This window comes from Solanum stenotomum, chromosome 10 (assembly GCF_019186545.1).
Source record: "Solanum stenotomum isolate F172 chromosome 10, ASM1918654v1, whole genome shotgun sequence".
Lineage (NCBI taxonomy): Eukaryota > Viridiplantae > Streptophyta > Magnoliopsida > Solanales > Solanaceae > Solanum > Solanum stenotomum.
In genome coordinates this window covers 53,291,660-53,311,976 of record NC_064291.1, presented here as the reverse complement: position 1 = coordinate 53,311,976, position 20,317 = coordinate 53,291,660, and the positions used below count along the sequence as shown (strand labels likewise).

Below are 20,317 nucleotides of genomic sequence, written 5' to 3'. Positions count from 1 at the left end.
TTGCCGACCCTCTTGTCCTTCCAATGCTCAAGCTTTCTGGTCTCCTCCTCATATTCCATCTTCATCTTCATCTCCAGTTGTAATCAGGTGTCATTCTTTCGCGATAATTGCTTTTTCCTATTAATTTTTCTTATTGCATTTGTTTGTGGGTAAATTTTTCATGAATTCTTACCTGAATATGTTTATGTGACCTTCACATATATATATCCATAAATTGATACTCCAACTATTGAGTTGGATGATTATTGTTTGATGACTCTTCTGATTAACTTTCTCATGTATTTTGCTTTAGAAAATCATTGATGAAAATACCCTAATGGTGTTTTCTTAGTATTATCTTTTGGTACAAACTAATTACAGAATTAGTCCTGTCTAAGGCAAAAGTTCTTCGCCTATACCAACCATCAACTTCTGGTATTTGCCGATTCCTCAATCGGAAGTTTTTCCCAAGAAGAAATATCATTTTGCTTGAGATAATTCTCCGGACCCCACTTGTGGAATTACACTTGATACGTTGTTGTTAGTTGAGGTAATCCTTGATTCTTTTTATAGGAAACTCACTTATTAGCTCTATTATATCTTAATCACAAACTTCGTTTTCAAGGGATTGTGTAACTTTGGTTATATTTAGCGTGGAAATCCTTCACTACTTTTTCAGTGTCGATGTTCCTCCATTAGATCCATGTCAAGGATATCTGGCTTGAATCCGACCCCATTTCCCGTTATCTGATGAGGACCTGGTTTTCCACCATTCAATATATTACTTTCAGTTGGCTCGAGTCCATATAAGCACAACTTAATTATTTTTGACATAGGATTGTTCTCAATTTCTTGACATGGAATTATCTTGGACGTTTACTAATTCTGTCTCGAGGAATCAAGAGTACTACATTAGAGTATATATTTAACTTGACATTAGGATTTTTGGATATAAGATATTGTCCAACACCAGTATTCCCATGAAAATTATGTCAACATTACCTAGAGTTTCTTCCTATATTTCGGGGCCTGTTGTGTCAAAATGATCCTGTTTTCGATATGAGGCAATTGAGAATTCTGTAGTAAAACAGAGAATACATTAATTAGCTTAAGTTTCATAAAATTACCTGAGTGTTTGCAGGGTTGTAAAATTGTTGAAGCATGAAAGCATTAGGTGTAAATTCCAAAAGTTCATAAGCCTTCTTAACAGTGCTTCTCATTCCTTAGGTTGGATCGATGAGGATTAAATCGGCTCTAAATGCTCTCATTTTCCCTCTCCTCTCCATGCTCGTGTACAAAGACATTTTCAAAACCATTTTATAGCCTTTCATTGCTGCCATAAATGCTATACTGATCCCCATATTTCCTGATGTTTGCTCAATCAACGTCCTCTAATTATAAATAATAATCAACAAGTATGTCAGAGATCAAAATAACTGTGTGCTCAATCTGTTGCCATTGTTTTGTTTTAATTTCCAAATGTATGAGATTTTAAGACCAAGCTAATCAATTTTCAAACTACACACAAGTAATTACCTGTGAAAATTTCTCCTTCGTTTCAGACTGATGCAATACCTTTTACTTTTTTGTTTTCTATCATGCTATGAGGATTATACATTTTTATTCATGTATGAATAGAGGCTTTAGACTGACTGAGTATATAAGTTTATTCTGCATATTTTTTCCATTTACTCATAAGTAGATAACTTTCTTTTGCTTTAGCTGTTTAGTTTACTTTATTTGTCAATTTGCCTTCAAATTATTTGTTCAGTAGCTTTTATATGTCTTTACTTTAGGATAGCCCTCATTTTATCTTACGTCTCTGGATTATGATTGATTCCTTTATATAATTGAGGTTTACAAGTGCTAAGCTAGGTATCAGTGCAGTCCTTTAGTGTTGTTGTTTTGTATAAAATAATTGAGGTTTGATTATTTGGATAAGCTTAGGTTTAATTGGAATTTGGCCAAAGGGAGTGGACAATTAATTATCTACCGTCTCTTTGATCGGAGTTTGAAGTATGGAGAATCAAACAAATTCTCCATGTCATGGACTGTTCTCCAGGCGATTATCAACATTGTACTGCAGAAGAAAGTAGGCCATGAAACATAAGTAAGTGCTGCAAAATGGTTGATACAAAGAAGGGTCTAAGACCTCAACATCTTGAGTTAAAATCTTTCTAGAAGATTGATAGTCAATATGAAAATTTGGAATGTGACGGTCTTGGATAGTACAACCGGAATGCTGTCAAATGCAAATCTAGAATCCCTTTTTTCAAAAATTATGGTTTGGAGTTACGCTATGAAGTGTTTCTCCAGGAAGGCCATTTAAAGAGGGATATGCTTCTCTGTCAAATGAAAACACCTTGCCTAGAAAAAGAAATATTTTCGAACCAAGTTTGTATTAAATGAACTGGAAATGTTAAATCTATAAGACACTTAGATTTAATTTTACACTTTGACTTCTCAGTGTCTCAAACTCTTAGGTATGTTGTAAAGTGTATGTGTTTGCTTCTTAGCTAGATGCATTACGTCAACTCATATGCATGGTTCATTTGATTTGTTATTTTATCTTCTAAGTGATTTTTTTTTGAAGAATCTTCATGAGAAATTCTAACGGCTAAACGAAGTAGGACACGGATCCGTGCCTTGCACGGGCACACAACATCTAGTATTTATTATATGTCGCGCTTACTTAAAAAAAAAAAACAAATGATGCTTAATATTTTTAATTTTACAAAATCAATTCATAAATAACATTATTTTTTCTTGAAAGTATGAATTTGATTAACACATAAAAATTAAGTGATTAATTCATGTTTGTTGATTAATTTAATTAATCAAAATAAATTAATTTATTGAAAACTTGATTTCAAGAAATCACTAAACAAGAAATAAGAATATAATGTTGAAATTTACCTAGTTTCTTAAGAAACGTAAATCTAAATTAGTGATATATAAATAGAGGGGGTATAACCTTTTTATTGTTGTCAAAAAAAAATACAAAAATTACTGATGGCACTTTTATTTTATTTTTTTCGCTGCAATTTACCTTTACTTGTTATTGTAAAACAATAATTTTTTCCTTTTATTCTTCTCCTTCTTCCCCCCCCCCCCGTAAACTCTCTAAACCTAAAATCACTATAATTCTCCGAATTGGAAAATCTGAGCTGTGAGCTCTTAACGTATATGATTTGAGTTGTCTCTCTTTTTGAGTTCCCGGCGGCGTTGTGTTTGGTCTCGGTAAGCTTATTTTTTATCTTCAATTACCTGGGTTTCTTAATTAGTTATGTCGCAGCTCTGTGTCCATCTATTTAGTTGAGGTTCAAGTAGTGTAAAGTTTTTTTTTTGTTTGTTTGATAATTGTGGTGTCCTGGCTGGCTTGTGTGCACCTCGATTAATTTTACGAGATACCTATTACCTCCCAACAACAATCCACCAAGGCTGGGACTAGACAGATGAGAATAATCACCTAGTGTTTTTTGTCTCTTATGGGGAAGTAGTGTTTAATTATTGAGGAGAATGAAGTTCTCTGCATAGTATTTAAGGTTGGACATGAATCATACAAGGTGCTTGAATATTTCTATGTCACAACCTAGAGTACTTTCCTCCCATTTTTACAGTTATGATAAAATACTTTGTTGAGTAGATTAGGCAAAGGATCCCAACTTTCCTTTTTTACCAATTGTCCATGTTTTGGATGGCATGCATTATGACACACCGTTGAAGCATCAGAATCAATAAGTTATGTATCTGCCATAGAGATAGTAATAATAGTTAGATATTTTAATTGCTAAGACGCTATTAAAAAAAACACTATAACTAATGGGGATTTTAAAAAGTTGGATTTTTTAATTGCTAACACTCTTAACTAATGGGGATTAAAAGTTGGATATGCTGGATACATAAGGATGCTGATGTAAGTCTCTTGCATGCTCATTTATGAAAGATGGTACTCCATACTTAAGGCCTTCCAATTTTGTTGCTTCTTTTCGGCCCAATAACTAGTTGTGTGGCCTTGGGCCGAGGCAGGTTCATAACACTTACCGCCTTAACTCCTGACAGATCAAGTGTAATACCCTACATTGAAGTAAGGTCATTTTTGTCTGTTGATTTTGTTTTAAAAAAGGAGAGGCAGATTGTTGGTTTGTTTAAAAAAAAAGAAGAGAATAGTGGGCTAAAGGCCCAAAGCAGCGAAGGGCTGCAGCAAATTAACGAAGAAAAAAAGAAAGAAAGAGAGCAGGGAGTAGGGATTGGGAAATCAGCGTACAACAATAATAAAGGAAGAAAGCAATTTGAATAGATAGAGAAGAAAGAGAGGCAGTGCGAAGCAAGGGGGGTATACGCAGAAAGAAAAGAAGGATTCAACAAATTTAAACAGGTTGAGGTAAATCGTATTCCTTTACACCTTCACCTTGATCCTTAACAGCCTTGCCACGATCCTTAGTAGCTTTGCCATGAGAAATTCTTAGTCTATATAATCTATTTCGGATGCTGAAGTTTTATTACCAGAGACAACGAGTTAGATAGTAAGTTGTAATTTGAGACAGAAGTAGATGAACAAGTTATGTAAATTGGCTGAAGTTAGGTGATCGTGCATCAATGAAATTACTTATGACCTTGGATAATTATAATTTAGCAATTTGATGGACAAGAAGATCCAATAAGGGTTGAAAATCTTTATCTTAGTTTATGAATTAGCCTTAACAAGGAGATTAACTCGAAATTGATATGAATGTGTTTATAGATTGACTAAAGGAATTCGTACGGATTACTAGAGTGACGAGCTTGGTATTTCGACATGAGTACTGTGAGTAGTAATCTTACCACAATTTGTATTTCACAAATTTCATGATTTTTACATGGTTTTTAAAGTAAATGCGTTACCGACTGTTTTGAACTTGCATGTGGGACAAGTCTTTTACTGGAAATGATACTGAAAAGATTATTTGAGATGATCTCATTCTTACAAGATATGATTACTGTTATTGAAAATGTTTTACACTTATCTGAGAAATAGTATTTTGACAGGTGATTGTTAAACTTTGAAATGATATGATTTGATAAGATTTAAATGCTCTGTTCGATTTTGAAATGCTTCTACTGAATTACAAGAAAAATATAAATGGGAGTAGACCTTGATGAATCCCGTAGCTAACGACGGGTACGTTAGACCTGGTGCACCTTGTAGTTACTGATTACTGATAAAGCCTTTGCTAGTGGGAAGGTACAACTAGTATACTATTACCGATATCCCTCGAGTAGGGATCTACTGATATGAATATTTAACTCCTTTATGAGGAGTTCACTGTTATTGGTTACTTCTTAAAGAGAATGCCACATTGATTACATGATTCATCCTCGGAAACCTCCTAGCTATAAGATTTGTTATGAAAATGTTTTTCTGAGTTTACTATTGAGTATTTACATTGATTTTGCTTATATGAGGCACATAAGATTGAATATTGTTTCCGTATTTGAAAAAGGTAGTGATTTTATCGTTTTGACTATCATACTAGCATGTTTTTTGACTTGTCCCTCACTAAAACGTTTGTGGTTAAGTGTTATTACTCACTGAGCTAGCGTCTCACTCCTCGCTAATTGTTTTTACAGAGAACTCAGATGGTATTGAAGAGGATTTCATTAACTAGAAAGTGTGATTTGGTAGCATCTGGTGAGCCTTGCATTGCTTCGCGTGGCAAGAGAACTATTGATTTGCTATGGCTTATTTAGTTTCTTTAAAAACTCTTAGAGTCGCTCCATTTGTCATTCCTTTTATTTGAGTCATGATTAGCCCTTCGTATTGTAGTCAAGTGACTAGTTGGAACTTGTTTTTGTAATTTGGAGATGAATTGGGTTTATGGCGTGACAATTAGATCATTGAAGGATATTATGTTGTGGCTTATAGTTGCTATTGGTTGTGTTGTGAATTTCTGAGACAGGAAAAATTCAGGATAGGCCTAAAAACAGAGGAAACTCTGCCCGATTTTCTATAGATTTATGTTAAGGCTTGCTTTGGGATTCTTTCCCCTTAGCGCCGGTCACGGACCTAATTCGGGTCGTGACATCAAGAGGGTTGGGAATATATAGCTACATTGTGGTGTAACGCCAAACCCGTTTACTTATAGGTCAAGGTCTAATTCGTTAATTTTTTTTCGGAGTCTAAAGTACAAATAGTAACAAATATACTCAACTGGTGTAGCACCAATATTAAGCATCATGGTGTTATTCTAAAGGACTGAGACTAACATTTTAAGCATTTAATTCTGCTCAAGTGTTTGTGTTACCTTCATTGTAATCAAACCTGTGCACTATTTCTTTACTTGCTATCTTTTAATATGATATTTGTGCTACTTTCATTCTAATCGAACCTGTGTGCAGAGATTCTGTAGAATTGGTGATGACAAATGAACCAACTTCTAGAAGAGACAAAGAATCTTATAACAAAATGAACAAAAATAGTTTTAGTAATATGAGATGTCCACATTGCACCGGTCCTCTTTCTAAGGAGATGGTAAACAACTGATTCTTGTACTTTTTTAAAAAAAAAATTGTGTGTTTTTTCATCGTATTTCTGAGTGATAATACAATGTTATATGTATGAGTGATTCTCTCGTTCCATTGCAGGAGACAAGCGAGTGGACAGTTCCGCCTCTAATCCGGGATAGCTTTTCTATGGTTCGATATCAATGATTTACATTGACACTACTTTGTTTTTCCATTTCTTGAATGATAAAATCCGGTTCTCTCTTTATTTTATGGTGCACAATTTGAGTAGACCACTGGATTTGACAAATTAAATTGCATATGCTTAGTGTAAAACATTAGCAGTAAAAGAAAATTTGAAGAATTCATACTTTAAAAATTGGTTATAGTGGGAACATTGGTATTTGAAGTTGAATTGTTAAATAAATTTTAATTCTTGAATGTTGAAACTTATGACAGTTACATAAAATAAAAATACCAATAATTTTAGAGATGTGTTAAATGTTATCTGAATCCCACCCCCATTTAAAAAGTGTTTGATGAAATCGCCAGTAGAAAATCTATTGCATAAATTGGAACAGTTTTAAATTTTTTGCCTTAGCGGTTTGTATTTTATTACATTCTGATTTGTTACTAAATCTGCTTGTCCCAATTCATCTCCCCCACCTCCACTCCCACCCTTTTACTTAACTACTTCCCTGATATTTCAGATTGGTTCTGCAGTTGGTGGTACTACAAGTGCATTTTATGGCTTCAACCATGGTACATAGCAGTATTTTGGCCATCTTCCTTAGTTTCTTTTTGTATATGTATCCTTGCTTCTAACATGCTCTATGTATTTATACCCCCTTTCAGAGTTGAAATATTGTGTATTGATTATAATCTGCTTTATATGTAGCAAAACGTATATTGGTGATTCATATAGCCGACTTCAATTAGTTTGAATGAATATGTAGTTGTTGACTTGTTGTATAATCTTCTTCATATAGCAACCCAACCATGTTGTAACATGATGAAAGTAACTCTATGAAAATAAAATGGGAAGAATTTCTACATTATTCACTCACTGGTTCTATCACCTAAAACATTTCTCTCGTAGGGCTCGACAATAATATAATTACAACATGCCGTTTGGTTTACCTATATTATCTAATTGAAGATGCCAAAGATTTAATTTTGGTTCTGGAACTTTATTTTTGTATATCTGGAATGTCCTTATTTGCTTCTATATTTGTTTTCTTTACAATGTTCAGAAATTCCTGGGTCACTTAAACGTTCAATCTAAGTTTCAAATGTCTCCTTACCTTTTGAGGAATATGCCTCAAATTTCTGGGATTTCAGAGTTTGACTAATTATAATTACATTTCAAAGGAAATCTGTATTCTTAGTTTGGGAGGAACATGGAATGTCTTATTCTTTTAATGATAATCCAAGAAACTGGAAAATTCCATGTTCTGCTCTCTCTTTTTATAGAAATTGCCTTTGGCATCTCCTAAGCTCCATTTCCAAAGGTTTGGACTTTAATTTTGCATCTGGTTGGCCATCTTATGTGATTTGAGGCTAATTAACATCAATTTTTCCTTATTGAGAAACTGCAAATTGATGGGATCTCGACATTCTCCTGCTGGTGTTCTTCTTTAAGAAGAGTATTTAAAGAAGCTCATATTTTTTAGCTTCATATAACTCCCTCCTAGGCTGTGGCAACTTTTTAATCATTGACCGTTTATCATGATTTAATCAGTTCTTATAAAATCAATTTTCGCATAAATCTTGCCTATCACAGAAGAAAAGGAAAGGAACCGTCGAACTCTTAACAATTTAGTTGAACGTTTGCTGCTAAAAATTTTTTTACTGTTGATAATCTTCTTATTAGTAGTTAAGTACCGTTTAGTGCTTACAGTGTACTTATCAAAGGATTTCTGACGAACACCACATGCACTAAAAATGTGTAAAAGATGAGCAAAGATCTTTGGTAGTATGCTGTTTCTTTGTAAATCATTCTTCTGACTTTACAGAAGATGCATTTCTGGTTTCTATAGTTGTCTGAGGATAACGTATGCCTGTCATGGAAGCAGCTCTTGAGCCATTGAGCCTTTTTAATCAAGTTCATATCTCTACTGGAGCCTAAATACTATCTTTTTCCGACTTTATATGGCGGAATTTGTTTTCTTAATCGACATGTCAAATCTGAGATTATTCATTTTGTACAAATACTGTGCATAAATGTTTTTTTAATTGACCTGGTATCCACGTTGATGTGAAATTGTGTCATATTAATGTTAACCAACATGTGATGTCTCTATCTTATTCCTCAAATTCCTACTTGCAGTGATGCCGATTGTTAGAAGGTGGGTTAAAGGACCTATGTGGTTGCATTTCCTTGTTGGTGTAAGTTATTATTCTTTTCTTTTTTTTCTATTTCCTTAATATTGTGAGATACAAAGGGTATACTGTACAAGGAGGCTTAGTTGTAATGAATTCTCAATTTAGCTTATAGATGCTAGCATACATTGGAACTACAAATTCAAATGCACTAGGCTTCCATCTTATAAATTCGATATATTGTCAGCACTACCTCCGAGTCATAAATAATTTAGGCAATAGTAAAGCATATCTACATACATGACAAAAGTATCACAACTTGTGGGATTACAGTGGGTAGGTATGTTGTTGTTGTACTCCTATTATCTGGTTGTTTCTAGTGCTCTTTTTCCTTGAATGGTTTTATTTTTGTTCAGTAGCTTTTTTCACAGACGGTTTAAATGCTGTTTTTGTAATTCTCTGTGTTGGGTTTATGCAGGCTCCTCCTGTGATTGTTTTCTCATCTGCATGTGCAGGGCTAGCAGGTTTGAACTTCTGTAAAATAACTTGCTTTTTGTTTTACCTATTATTGTTTCTAGATTGTATGCTCCTGACATGAGTAAATCTTGTATGTATTCCCTTAGTTTTTTCCATTTGACATTCTTTTCCATGGTTGAAACCTTGCAGGTGGTGCTGTTCCAGCATTTGCACAGCTAGCATCTTCGTCTTACCATGCTGCGATCTCATCTTCCACATTACCACCTACAGCCTCTCAAGATGAAAACATGAGAAAATCTAGAACTTCTTCAACTTTATAGCTTAAACACCAAGAGGAGATGCTTTTACTATCAGGATTCCTGCATTTTGCGGGATCATCTCTTAGTTTGCGACAGTCTGTCCTCTCCTGTTCACTAGAGCTCCCGTTGTGTGGTGGATTTTTTTTTCTTTGAAAATATATTACTTGTTCATGTAATGAGTTTGTTTATTTTTGTAAATTCCAACCTTAATATCTCAGTGATGGAAGAAATTTTACACCGTTTTTTAGGAAGTCAAGTGCGCGATAGTTTTCATAGCTCAAACAGGCATGTTTTGAGGAATTCTTTATCATGTTTTATTATATCAGCTGGGCACTTATTCTATTCTACAAGCCACACTGATTCAAGACGGAGTTTGAGAATGAAATATGAACAAATAATGAACGATTCTCATGGCGAAAACAAGAACGCTTGTACATCTTTATTTACCAGAGAAATTAGAATCTGCATGTTCTGCCATTGTTTCAAGTGAGACGAAATCAAATCAAAAAATTTAAAGAGAGAAAATTGGTATTCAATGGATCCATCAATCTTGCTACAAGTAGATTCTTTGGATACAAGTTCTTGTGCATAGAACTGCATATTTTACAAAGTTGAAAGTCCAGCCTTGTTCTTAAGCAACTCCATTTGGAACCTCAGTTACAGTCATCTTGCTAGTTATTCCAATTAACTTTTGAGTTTCCTCATCCATCACCACGTTATCCTTTTTCATCCTCTCTGCAACGATCATTGGCATCTTACCCGCATTCACATAAGTTCGGAGAAGTGCATTATATATCTCGGTATTCACATACTTAGCGTGTCAAAGGGTAACTAGCAACTGTTCTGCCACCTGAATGTCGCCCAGCTCTTCAACTACATGATACATCTCTCGAACCATCTTTGCATCTGGATCCCATTTTGAAACACTTGTAACAGTTTTTTTGAAAAATTCGAGAACTTTATCCATTTCCTTTTGCTTCAAATAACCCCGCGTAAGAAGCTCCCAAGTGGTGCAGCTAGGAGATAAGCCCTTCTGCATCATTCTGTTGTGAAAATCGACAGCCTTTTCCATCTCATTTTTGTTAATGTAAGCAGCAAGAATTAAATTTGCAATCCTAGTATCCTTGGTCACAGAAACAGCTTCCCATTCAGTGAACAGATTCATTGCTTCTCCAAATTCATCCAGCTTCAGTAACGACGATATAATACAACTATATTCTGTATCATTCACTTTACGGAAGATTGACTTCATCTCCTTCCATATTCGGAAAACTTCATCCTTGTTCTGTAGATTTGTATGCAAACTAATGAGAGAAGCATATGCAGTTCGAGCCTTCCTGGAAATCCTTTTCTCCATTTCTCGCAAAGTTGAATTTGCCTTATCCTGAAGTGAGCTTTTAATGTAGATGTTGGTTAATGTGCTAAATGTTATCCAGTCAGGATCCAATTTTGCCTTCTTTAGCTCAAGTAACGTTTTCTCTGCAGCTTCAACATTATTCTGTGATGCAAAAACTGCCAACTCCAGATTATATGTGACAATATCAGGAGAGGTATTTTTCTTCAATTCTGGAGAAGGGCAGTACAGGTGGCCTGGACCTTCAGTTTATCAGGGAGGTCTTCAAAAAACTTCTCTGCACTGTTCATACCACGGACTTTTGCAATCAAGTCCAAATGAACTGCATAGTCACCAGATAATAGTTGGATATCATCTTGTACCTTCATCCATTCACAAACCTGTAAACATAATCCCATCAACATTGTAGATTTCAATGCTATTAAAAGTGGCATGTCACCTTGCTTTTCAGAAAACTGTGATTTTTCTCACATAGGCTTTTTATATAACTATGAGACACTTAATCAAGAGCAAGGACAATAATTAATTTAAATAAAACAAGAACAAACAACAGAAAAAATAAAATGCATGTTTGTGTTAAGCTTTTACAACATGCATTCCGTTCTTAACTGGTCAGTGGTCATAGTTCTTATTTGCAATAACCTAAGGAATTCCAGCAAGCTTGAAGACTCTAGCGATTCCTTCTGTAGGAGAGGAGACTCTGTAGCAATTGGGAATACTGTAAAAAGCAGTTACCTTTAAATCATATGACACCATTTTTTGGATAAGCAACTCCCTTGTTCAAAATCTAAGGTGGCACCGTGTACAATGACTTCATATTCAGCAATTTAACCACAAAATAATTCACTTGAATATTCAACAAAAGAAATGGATAATTTATAGTTTCTACCCTAGCCCATCCATCATTTGCAATTTTCATGGCAAAATATAGAAGTTGTCGAACTTTGGACAAAAATATCCTCCCAATATGCATATTTTTTTAAACAAAAAGTGGGACCCATTATTGATGTATTCAAGGATGCTTTGGTAATTTTTCTATGATGAATTCGTTTTGTTTGTTGTTTACTTTTTTTTAAATAATTGTATAAATTATTATAAATCACAATAATTATTTACTTAAATATTCAAAAGATATAAAAATATGTAAAAGATCTGATTAACTCTTCAAATTTTATCGGTGACACATAAATTGGACAAATGAAATAATATATATTATTTGAAAATTACTTAGAAAGTACAATAGTTTACAATAATTAACAATAGAATATTTTAAAGACAAAAAAATTTGATTGAATCTCCAAATTTTATTAGTACCACATAAATTGAGAAAAAAGAAATAACCTTTATTATTTCAAAATTGCGTAAAAGATATTACAAATCATACAACAATAATTACCAATTTAGAATGTTAAAAAACATAAAAAAAATTTTGTCATAGTTAACAATAATTAAAAATTTAAACTACTTTAAATTAATATTAAAGTTTGGTTAACTCTTTAATTTTGTCTTTGTCACATAAATTGAAACAAAAAATGATGCATATTGGGCCGGTGCTAGCACGGACTCCGATGTCTAGTATATATATATATCTCAAGAAGATGATAGCATTTATCTTCCAACTAATAAAAGTCGTTAAAATTTACAACTAATGCAATTCCTAACTCAAATTTCCAGCTAGCCCCAAAAAGTACTTTGACGGTTTATAAATAGGGAAAATCACGCGATTAAGCAAATTTATACTACTTAATTACTCATCATAGATATAGTTTGCTATAATTATCACTCGCGACTAAGATTAACTATTAATTATGTGGGCTGACTTCGAGTTGTATAATTAGCCACATTTGTATAATTCGCAACTAGAAATTCTTCTTTTGATTTGTATACGGTGGTTTATATTTGTATATGACGATGATTTCCTTTGATTTTTCTGTTTTGTCACCATGTACATTCAATCTTTTTGTGTATAACTTTTTAAAGTTTGTATAAACATGTAGCTTTCAGATTTTGTATAATATAATTTATATAATGTAATTTGTATAATATATTTTGTATAATTGTTTAAAGTTCATATGTTTATGTTTGTATCAATTTATTATTTCAAGTTTTATCATATTTATATAATTCCTGACTTTATATTACTTAATTATACAAAAACACGTGAATTATACAAACGTCACAACGAATTATACAAATGAGACGTGAAGTATACAAATTATTGATCTCTCTCGCTCGCCTCTCTCCTCCCTCTCCCAATCTCGCTCGCCTCTCTCCTCCCTCTCCCAATCTCACTAGCCTCTCTCCTCTCTCTCCCAATCTCGCTTGCCATATATACAAATGCATATGTATAAAATACAGTTATCTAACCGATATACATATACAATTCACCTCTCTCTCAATCTCTGCCCTTTCTCTCGCCTCTCTCCTCCCTCTCCCAGTCTTGCTCACCTCTCTCCTCCCTCTCTTAATCTCGCTCGCCTCTCTCCTCCCTCTCCCAATCTCACTCGCATCTTTCATCCCTCTCCCAATCTTTTTCCATATATACAAATACATATGTATAATATACAGTTATCTAACTGATATACATATACAATTCACCTCTCTCCCACTCTCTGCCCTCTATCACCTCTCTCTCCCAATCTCGCTCGCCTTTCTCCTCTCTATAACATGTAGCTACGAATTGTAATTATCAAACTATAGTTATAGAGAGTAATTAGGCTATTTTTGAGTGGCTATATGCGAAAATTCCTCTTCTAAATACTATAATATAGTATAATATAATATGACAGGTGAGATTTAAGGAAAATAAAGTGTATTTATATTTTATATCTATTTCGTATAAGTGAAAATGTTGTTTTCAATAGACCACCCACTTAGATTAATCATTTCAAAATAGCTTGAAGAAAGAAATACATAAATAAAGCTAATTATAACAATAAAATAATGTGAATCAGAGAGTACGAGTTCAATATAACTTAAAAACTTTAATCAAAATGTGTAAATTTACAATTCAAATAACACCAAGGAACTAGTAGTGTTCATTCACAATCCTTATATGTAGGCTTATGTACTGGTCGGTTCAGTTTGATTATGATGTTTATCGATTTAACTTATTGATTATCGATTTGTAGATATTCTAAATCGTTGTAGAACCACTAAGACATCACTTTATCATTATCAGTTTAACTGTTAAAAATGTACACATTCTTTTAAAATTGAAGATCACTTAGAAATAAGGAGACTACTCAAATGAACTATGCACATGAATTACATTTTGCTAAAAAACAAACATAACACCTTGTAAAATAACAAATAGTTCAAGATAGTTAGAAATAAAAGTATGAATCTAAATCACAAGTCAAAAATCCTATATAGGAATGATATAAATAAAATTTACTAATTTACTATTGGGTTAGTCAAGAAAAATCCTCAAATCATTGAAAATCGATAACTGGATGTAAAACAAATAGAAATTGTTACTGAAACTCAAAAATGAATAGCCCATTATCGATAACTCAATATATTTTTTTTTATTCAAGCTATTAGCTTCGATTTGATTTTGAACAAACCTACATATACGTCTACCTCTATTTAATATACGTCTACCTCTATTTAAGAAAAAAAGAAGTAAGGGGGCCAAATCCATAAAATCCCAAAAGGATGGGATGAAAAAGAAAATATCAAAAGAAGTAAGCACAAAATGAGGACCGTAGGTTTAATAAGATGAACGGTGAGATACAACCAAGTGTTACCCAGTCGGAAAAATAACAAATTTGCTCATTTCCCCACAATCTCCTCCTAACAACGCCGCTTTCATACACAGAGCAAAACCTAGCTTCTTTCCCGATTCCGGTAAGTAGGGCTTAACCTTTTTTCATTTCGAACACATATCAAATCAATCGGTGAATTTTGACTGCTTAATTCAGGTACTCTTTCAGTTTGCTTCTTCGTTATTTTTTGTATTTTGTTAATGTTGACATACTCATTTTGTATCTGTTTTGCTGTTTGTATTGGAATTTAATCGATAATAGTATGCTTGTTGTTCGACACAAGGTTGCATTCTATTGTGGTTTGTATATTTTAGAATTTGAACCTAGGTTCTCTTTGAACGATAGTTGTTTGTACTGTTTATGGTATTGATTGTTCTGCTGTTGATTTATTTATAGCAGTTGCTTAAAATTGCATTTCATGCATCTGCATAGAAGCAATATGACTTTCGAAGAATTCAGGAAATATTCATGTCTCAATCTATGCATAACTAATGGATCAGAAGAGAGCTGAAATATTCTCTTGTAGTGCCTAAAGTGTTCTTGGTGCAGGAATTAGATTGTCAACTTTTATATTACCGGAACTTTAAAGGCTGGATATCATGTATTCCATTTTATGTTTGAGTAGCTAGCCAGAAGAAAATGAAGAAGCTAAGAAGTATAATGTGGTATGACTGAAAGCTTATGAATTACAGATATGTAGTAAATAATCCTTGAAGGTTTGTTGATGGGAAATAATAAATTTGATACTGTGTGATTAGAGTTTAGATTAAATTCAGATGGCAATTTTTATTAGACTTTATAATATATATTTTTTAAAACACAACATGAAGTATAATAACAGAAAGTTTAATTCAGGCCTGGAGCATTTGTTTATCACCACTAGCTTTTAGTGTAGACTGTAGACTTACATTCCAGCTTTTTTTTAGAGCTGGTTTGTTAATGATACAAATTACTTCTGTTAAAAAAGGTTTAGTTCAGGCCGGGATAGCAATAGCGGGGGAGAAGGGAAAGGTACTTCAATCAGGTCAATTAGATTGAGACTTTGATGTTATCCTTGAAATAGCAGCGAGCAGCCCAAACTCAATTTTGAAACCAAACACAGATTGATCTACTGTCTTTGTTTTTGTTTCCAAATATTCCCAGTGCCAATATAATGTTATGTACAACACTCTGATTTTTTAAGGTTTATGCTTGGCTGTGGGTGATGTAATAGTCGTGTAGCTGAGAGGTAGAAGAAATGGAAAGCCGGAAGCCTAAAATGTTCTTCTTAGGAAATCATGTGGACATGTGGAGAGAGTAATATGAGAGCCTTTGAGCTAAATAAATCTCTGTAGGCCACATCTACAGGAATTCGATATGTTTTATGTACGTATGGAGTTTATTGGACATTCCCAGTGAATATGCGATTACCTAAAATCTCTATATTGGAACTGCAACCTTTAAGATGTTTTTCTGTACATCTTCTATATGGATTAATCCCTTTTTCTCATTGATGTACCTTATCTGTAAAAAGTAGGCTGCTTATAGTACAAAATACATTTAAGGTTGCTACCATAGTATTTTGTAGTGAATTCTGTTTGTGTAATTTGTTCTTGTCTGTGTTATTAACATTTTTTTAGGTGTTAGTAACATGTTTTCCGTCTTTCCTTGTTCTTTTTTCTATCTCCAAAACAGGGTGTTCTTTGATATGTCTAGTAGGCAAGATTCAGATATTGATGATGATTTCAGTGATCTTTACAAGGAATATACTGGCCCTGTTAGATCCAACACAACGAAGGCACAAGATAAAATTGTGACAGAAAAAAGGCCTCATGTTGGTTCAGATGAGGAAGAAGAGGATACCCGCGACCCCAATGCTGTGCCGACAGATTTTACTAGCAGGGAAGCGAAGGTTTGGGAAGCTAAATCCAAAGCTACTGAGCGAAACTGGAAGAAACGGAAGGAGGAAGAAATGATTTGTAAAATATGTGGAGAGTCAGGCCACTTTACTCAGGTACTGCTTTGTATTGGGATTCTTATTATTATTCTTGTTACTACTATGTGTCGAGGAGGGAGAGATATTTTAAGGATCACAAGGGTTATATCAGAAAATATTTACTTTTAGTCAACCATTTAATAGATAATTTCCTGTGTTCCTCATGCTTACTCTCTAGGATGTTGATTTTTTTTCCTGAGAATAATTAGTGAGAGAACTTAAGCTCATTATCACAGTCTCACTCCTTAATATTCTCTTTTATTTTCTGGTGAAGGCAGTTGTTTTCATCTTACCCTTGCTGTCCAGTTATCAGATGTTCGTAGAGCAACATCCACTTTTGTTTCTTGATATACTGGGTCAGCTGGCATACTATAAACTGGTCATTACACTCCAGTTCCAACTAACGAATTTTTAAATCATTCTTTTGGGTTGGCTTGGATAAGTATAAAAATTGAAAATCTATCCATGAGATATCTTTCTTGCATATACTGGTATCTACCTCTCAAAAAAGTGTCTTTTCTTGCATATACTAGTATCTCACTTGATAACTAAAACCGATCACCTAAGAGGTTAAACTCTGGCAATTTTTTTGCTTATGATCCTTCTGAACTAAAGAAAATAAGTTAAGCTGTGTGCATGCATTTACTGGCAATTTTTTGCGTATGATCCTTCTGCATGCCATTTCTATCAAGCCCAACCACGATTCTCTATTGGGCCAACAGATGATGGCTTTATTAACAAACCTTGTCTTGCACAAGAATATGTTATTACTGTTTAACTAATATAAAAGAGGCTGCGTATCAAAAAATCTAAAGGGTGTGTACCTCCATATCTGTCAAAGGTTTTTTCTCATAGATTCATGGAAGAGCTTATGCAAATGGTCAAAATTTATTTTGTGTGCTAAACAAACAATGTTTAGGGATGTCCATCTACTCTCGGAGCGAGTCGCAAGTCTCAAGATTTCTTTGAGAGAGTGCCTGCAAGGGAAAGCCATGTGAAAGCTTTGTTCACCGAGAAAGTTATAAATCAAATTGAGAAGGATGTTGGCTGCAAAATCAAAATGGAGGAGAAGTTTATTATAGTCAGTGGGAAGGACAGATTGATCCTAAGAAAAGGAGTGGATGCTGTACATAAAATTAAAGAAGACGCCGACAAAAAGGGTCCTTCTAGTTCTCAGGTGTCCAGATCAAGGTCACCTGAGCGCCGAAGTCCTGTTAGCGCTCGTATGGCACGTTCTGATTCTCAGAGATCCAATCACAGCCCTCAGAGTGCATCACAGTTACACCATAGGTACGGAAGACAAGAGAAGGTTGTTGATGATCGCGGTCATGATGATTTTCACAAGATTGCAAGGGGTAGTTCACAAGGTAGGAAAGCAAATAGTCCACTGTCTCTTCTACAAGTAGATCACACTTTTTACTTTTAGCCTGCTTTTTGTTTCTTATTTTTCTCTTCTACATGTAACTTTCACAATTAAGTTTTGTATGAACTTCACAGGCTTGTTCTGATGTTGATTTATTTGCTTTAGTAATGCACGTTACTTAGTTTATCTTTCCTTTTCTTTTTGTGGCAGCAAGAGGTAAGTTCTTTTCAAGCATTCTGTTCGATTCTGATGTAACATTCCTGGTGGACTCAAATGAAAGGATTGTGTCCCCCAATGAATATTTTCACTGAAAGTATGTAGAGACTCGTTTGCTTCAGATGGGTTCACTATGAGAATATAAGATAGTTTGCCATGTTAAAGCTGCCATCATTGTTAGAGTTCTTCACTGGAAGTGCTTAACCCACTCTTCATTTGATGAAGCTTATGGTAATGATGGAGCTAGAGGTCGATCAAGCCTGTCAAAGTCTCCGGCACGTGCTGCTTATATGAGTAACTCGTATAATTCATATGATGGTCATGGTCAGGGCAGGGGTGTCTCCCGGTCTGATGGTTGGGATGCGAGTAGACGTGATTCTGACATGAAATCTAACCGTGATTTTGACCGCCCCTCTGTTCCACAATCCTTGGAGAGTGTTGAATTGGAATACCAAAAGGATGCCATAGATCTAGGAAGAATTCGGGACAAGGAAGAAGATGAAGAAAATCACAAGCATAGAGAGGTATGAGATTTACTTTAACTTTCATCTTTCCTTTTGTTTTTTCTATTTGGATATTTTTTTTTAGATTTCAGACTTGTTTTTGGCTTTGAAGAAGGACCTTCTCTGAAGTCCCTCATGCAGATGTGTTAAATTCCAGTCAGGTTATGTTTTTATGCAAGGACTTCAGTGATAATTTGTTTTGGTTTGTCAATTTTAGGCCATCAGAGATGTAAGAGAGAACTACATGAAGAAATTGGCCATCCTTAGAGTTGAACATGCAAAGCAATGGGAAGAGTTTCTTCAAATTGATGCAGTTAGGAGGCAACAGCTGGCAGGACAACGAATGCCAGCCTCTGGGTTTGGCGGTTATAATCAACAGAGTTATCAAGAGTATGAGAACTCTGCAGGTAATCCACATTATTCTGGACCCAACATACCAATGGAACCAAGGGGAAGGTATCCAAACCCTATGGATAACTACCATCCATCAAGACCACATGACAGTTATGATGACTTTCAGCGTCAGAGGCGTGATGACTTTGGGAAAGCCTATAATCGATACTAGATGGATAGATTGGAGTTTTTTTGTGGTGAGTTGTCTTACTCTTTCGACAAGCTAAGAGTCCTAAGTTTCATTTCACATTTCACCTAAATCATTAGCTCTGTTATTTTTAGGACTTCAAAACTTTCAGGATGCAAGTTGGTGGAGTCCACAGGTTCACTGCGATGAATCAGTCTGCGCAAGTCATGTTTGGAGATATAGAAACATCATGAGAGATGCTGAGTATGGTACCGTAGATGTTGTAAAGACAATTGAAATAGGGTTCTTATGTGGGGTTAGTGGTGGTACATTTATCTAGACTAGTGAAGTTTGAATTCTGGCGTGAGATTTGGAAATTCTTAATACCATGGTATACTTGCCTGCTTTTGCATATGCATCAAGAAGCTTTTGATCAAATGATGAGTGATACATTTTTCATAATCCTGGCGATTTTAGCGAGTTATTGTTCTCTTAATACTTGAATGTCATAATTCAGTTTGCTGGGTTACATTCTTATAATATTTGTTAGTTTCTGTTCTCCTAGTTTTACACTAGAAGAGTTTGGTGAATCTTGAGGAAACACACTTACATCGGCTGAAATATCCTGAAGGACACTGAAGTTATGAGAATAGCCTACCGTTTAATTGATAGAGCCTTTTTCCTAAGATTTTTAACATACACTACTTATTAAATACATCTAGATGTGTTAAATTGGCATATTTTGTTAACGGATCAAAATTGGTCGTCACCAAATGAATTATTACTTAACCTGTCCAAACTCTAAAATTTGGGTTAATATGTGTAAATTACGGGTTATGTAATCTTGGGTCAATGCGGGTTATGTTATCTTGCTTTCGGATTATATTATCTTGCGACTTTAGTTTAAGACACCTAACAATAAATAAAAGAAAAAACAGATTAGAAAGTTTTTTTTTTTTTTTGATATTCATATATTTTTTTAAAAATCTAAATCTACTCAAAATCAAAAACTCATATATTACTATGTTACCCTCTAAATTATGAGTTTCAAGTATT

At 34.2% G+C, this 20,317-nt stretch overlaps 2 protein-coding genes and 2 pseudogenes across 7 annotated transcripts; 2 read left to right on the top strand and 2 right to left on the bottom strand.

The window, feature by feature from the left end:
- Nucleotides 1–459: 459 nt before the first annotated feature.
- Nucleotides 460–6,269, bottom strand: LOC125843175 (bifunctional L-3-cyanoalanine synthase/cysteine synthase 2, mitochondrial-like; annotated as a pseudogene).
- On the top strand, nt 3,111–9,907 carry LOC125841668 (uncharacterized). 2 transcript variants are annotated; one of them, XM_049520836.1, is made up of 7 exons: nt 3,111–3,219; nt 6,358–6,490; nt 6,604–6,654; nt 7,173–7,224; nt 8,792–8,850; nt 9,263–9,308; nt 9,451–9,869. In XM_049520836.1, exons 2-7 carry the CDS (start codon nt 6,377–6,379, stop codon nt 9,579–9,581), a joined length of 453 nt encoding a protein of 150 aa, XP_049376793.1. In that variant the 5' UTR covers nt 3,111–3,219; nt 6,358–6,376; the 3' UTR covers nt 9,582–9,869. The 2 variants fall into 2 exon arrangements, with proteins under 2 accessions (XP_049376793.1, XP_049376791.1); XM_049520834.1 differs by lacking the exon at nt 3,111–3,219 and adding an exon at nt 5,590–5,650 and having other exon boundaries at nt 9,451–9,907.
- Nucleotides 9,908–10,088: 181 nt separating this feature from the next.
- Nucleotides 10,089–11,318, bottom strand: LOC125843174 (pentatricopeptide repeat-containing protein At4g02820, mitochondrial-like; annotated as a pseudogene).
- Nucleotides 11,319–14,703: 3,385 nt separating this feature from the next.
- LOC125841422 (uncharacterized) lies at nt 14,704–19,699 on the top strand. Of its 5 annotated transcripts, XM_049520546.1 has the most exons (7): nt 14,737–14,840; nt 15,868–16,049; nt 16,359–16,677; nt 17,579–18,026; nt 18,464–18,762; nt 18,959–19,331; nt 19,417–19,699. In XM_049520546.1, coding segments are annotated over exons 2-6 (1,416 nt in total). In that variant the 5' UTR covers nt 14,737–14,840; nt 15,868–16,047; the 3' UTR covers nt 19,307–19,331; nt 19,417–19,699. The 5 variants fall into 5 exon arrangements, with proteins under 5 accessions (XP_049376504.1, XP_049376505.1, XP_049376503.1 ...); XM_049520547.1 differs by lacking the exon at nt 15,868–16,049 and having other exon boundaries at nt 14,704–14,840; XM_049520548.1 differs by lacking the exon at nt 15,868–16,049 and having other exon boundaries at nt 14,732–14,766.
- The last annotated feature ends 618 nt before the right edge of the window (nt 19,700–20,317 follow it).

What these genes read in the sequence shown, in the direction of transcription:
- LOC125841668 (XM_049520834.1), top strand. Translation starts at nt 6,377, where the DNA reads ATGACAAATGAACCAACTTCTAGAAGAGACAAAGAATCTTATAACAAA. An exon ending in GTCCTCTTTCTAAGGAGATG is followed by an intron (nt 6,491 to 6,603) that starts GTAAACAACTGA and finishes GTTCCATTGCAG; the next exon opens with GAGACAAGCGAGTGGACAGT. An exon ending in ATTTTATGGCTTCAACCATG is followed by an intron (nt 7,225 to 8,791) that starts GTACATAGCAGT and finishes TCCTACTTGCAG; the next exon opens with TGATGCCGATTGTTAGAAGG.
- LOC125841422 (XM_049520545.1), top strand. Translation starts at nt 16,315, where the DNA reads ATGTTTTCCGTCTTTCCTTGTTCTTTTTTCTATCTCCAAAACAGGGTG. An exon ending in TGCAAGGGGTAGTTCACAAG is followed by an intron (nt 18,027 to 18,463) that starts GTAGGAAAGCAA and finishes CATTTGATGAAG; the next exon opens with CTTATGGTAATGATGGAGCT. An exon ending in AAAATCACAAGCATAGAGAG is followed by an intron (nt 18,763 to 18,958) that starts GTATGAGATTTA and finishes TGTCAATTTTAG; the next exon opens with GCCATCAGAGATGTAAGAGA.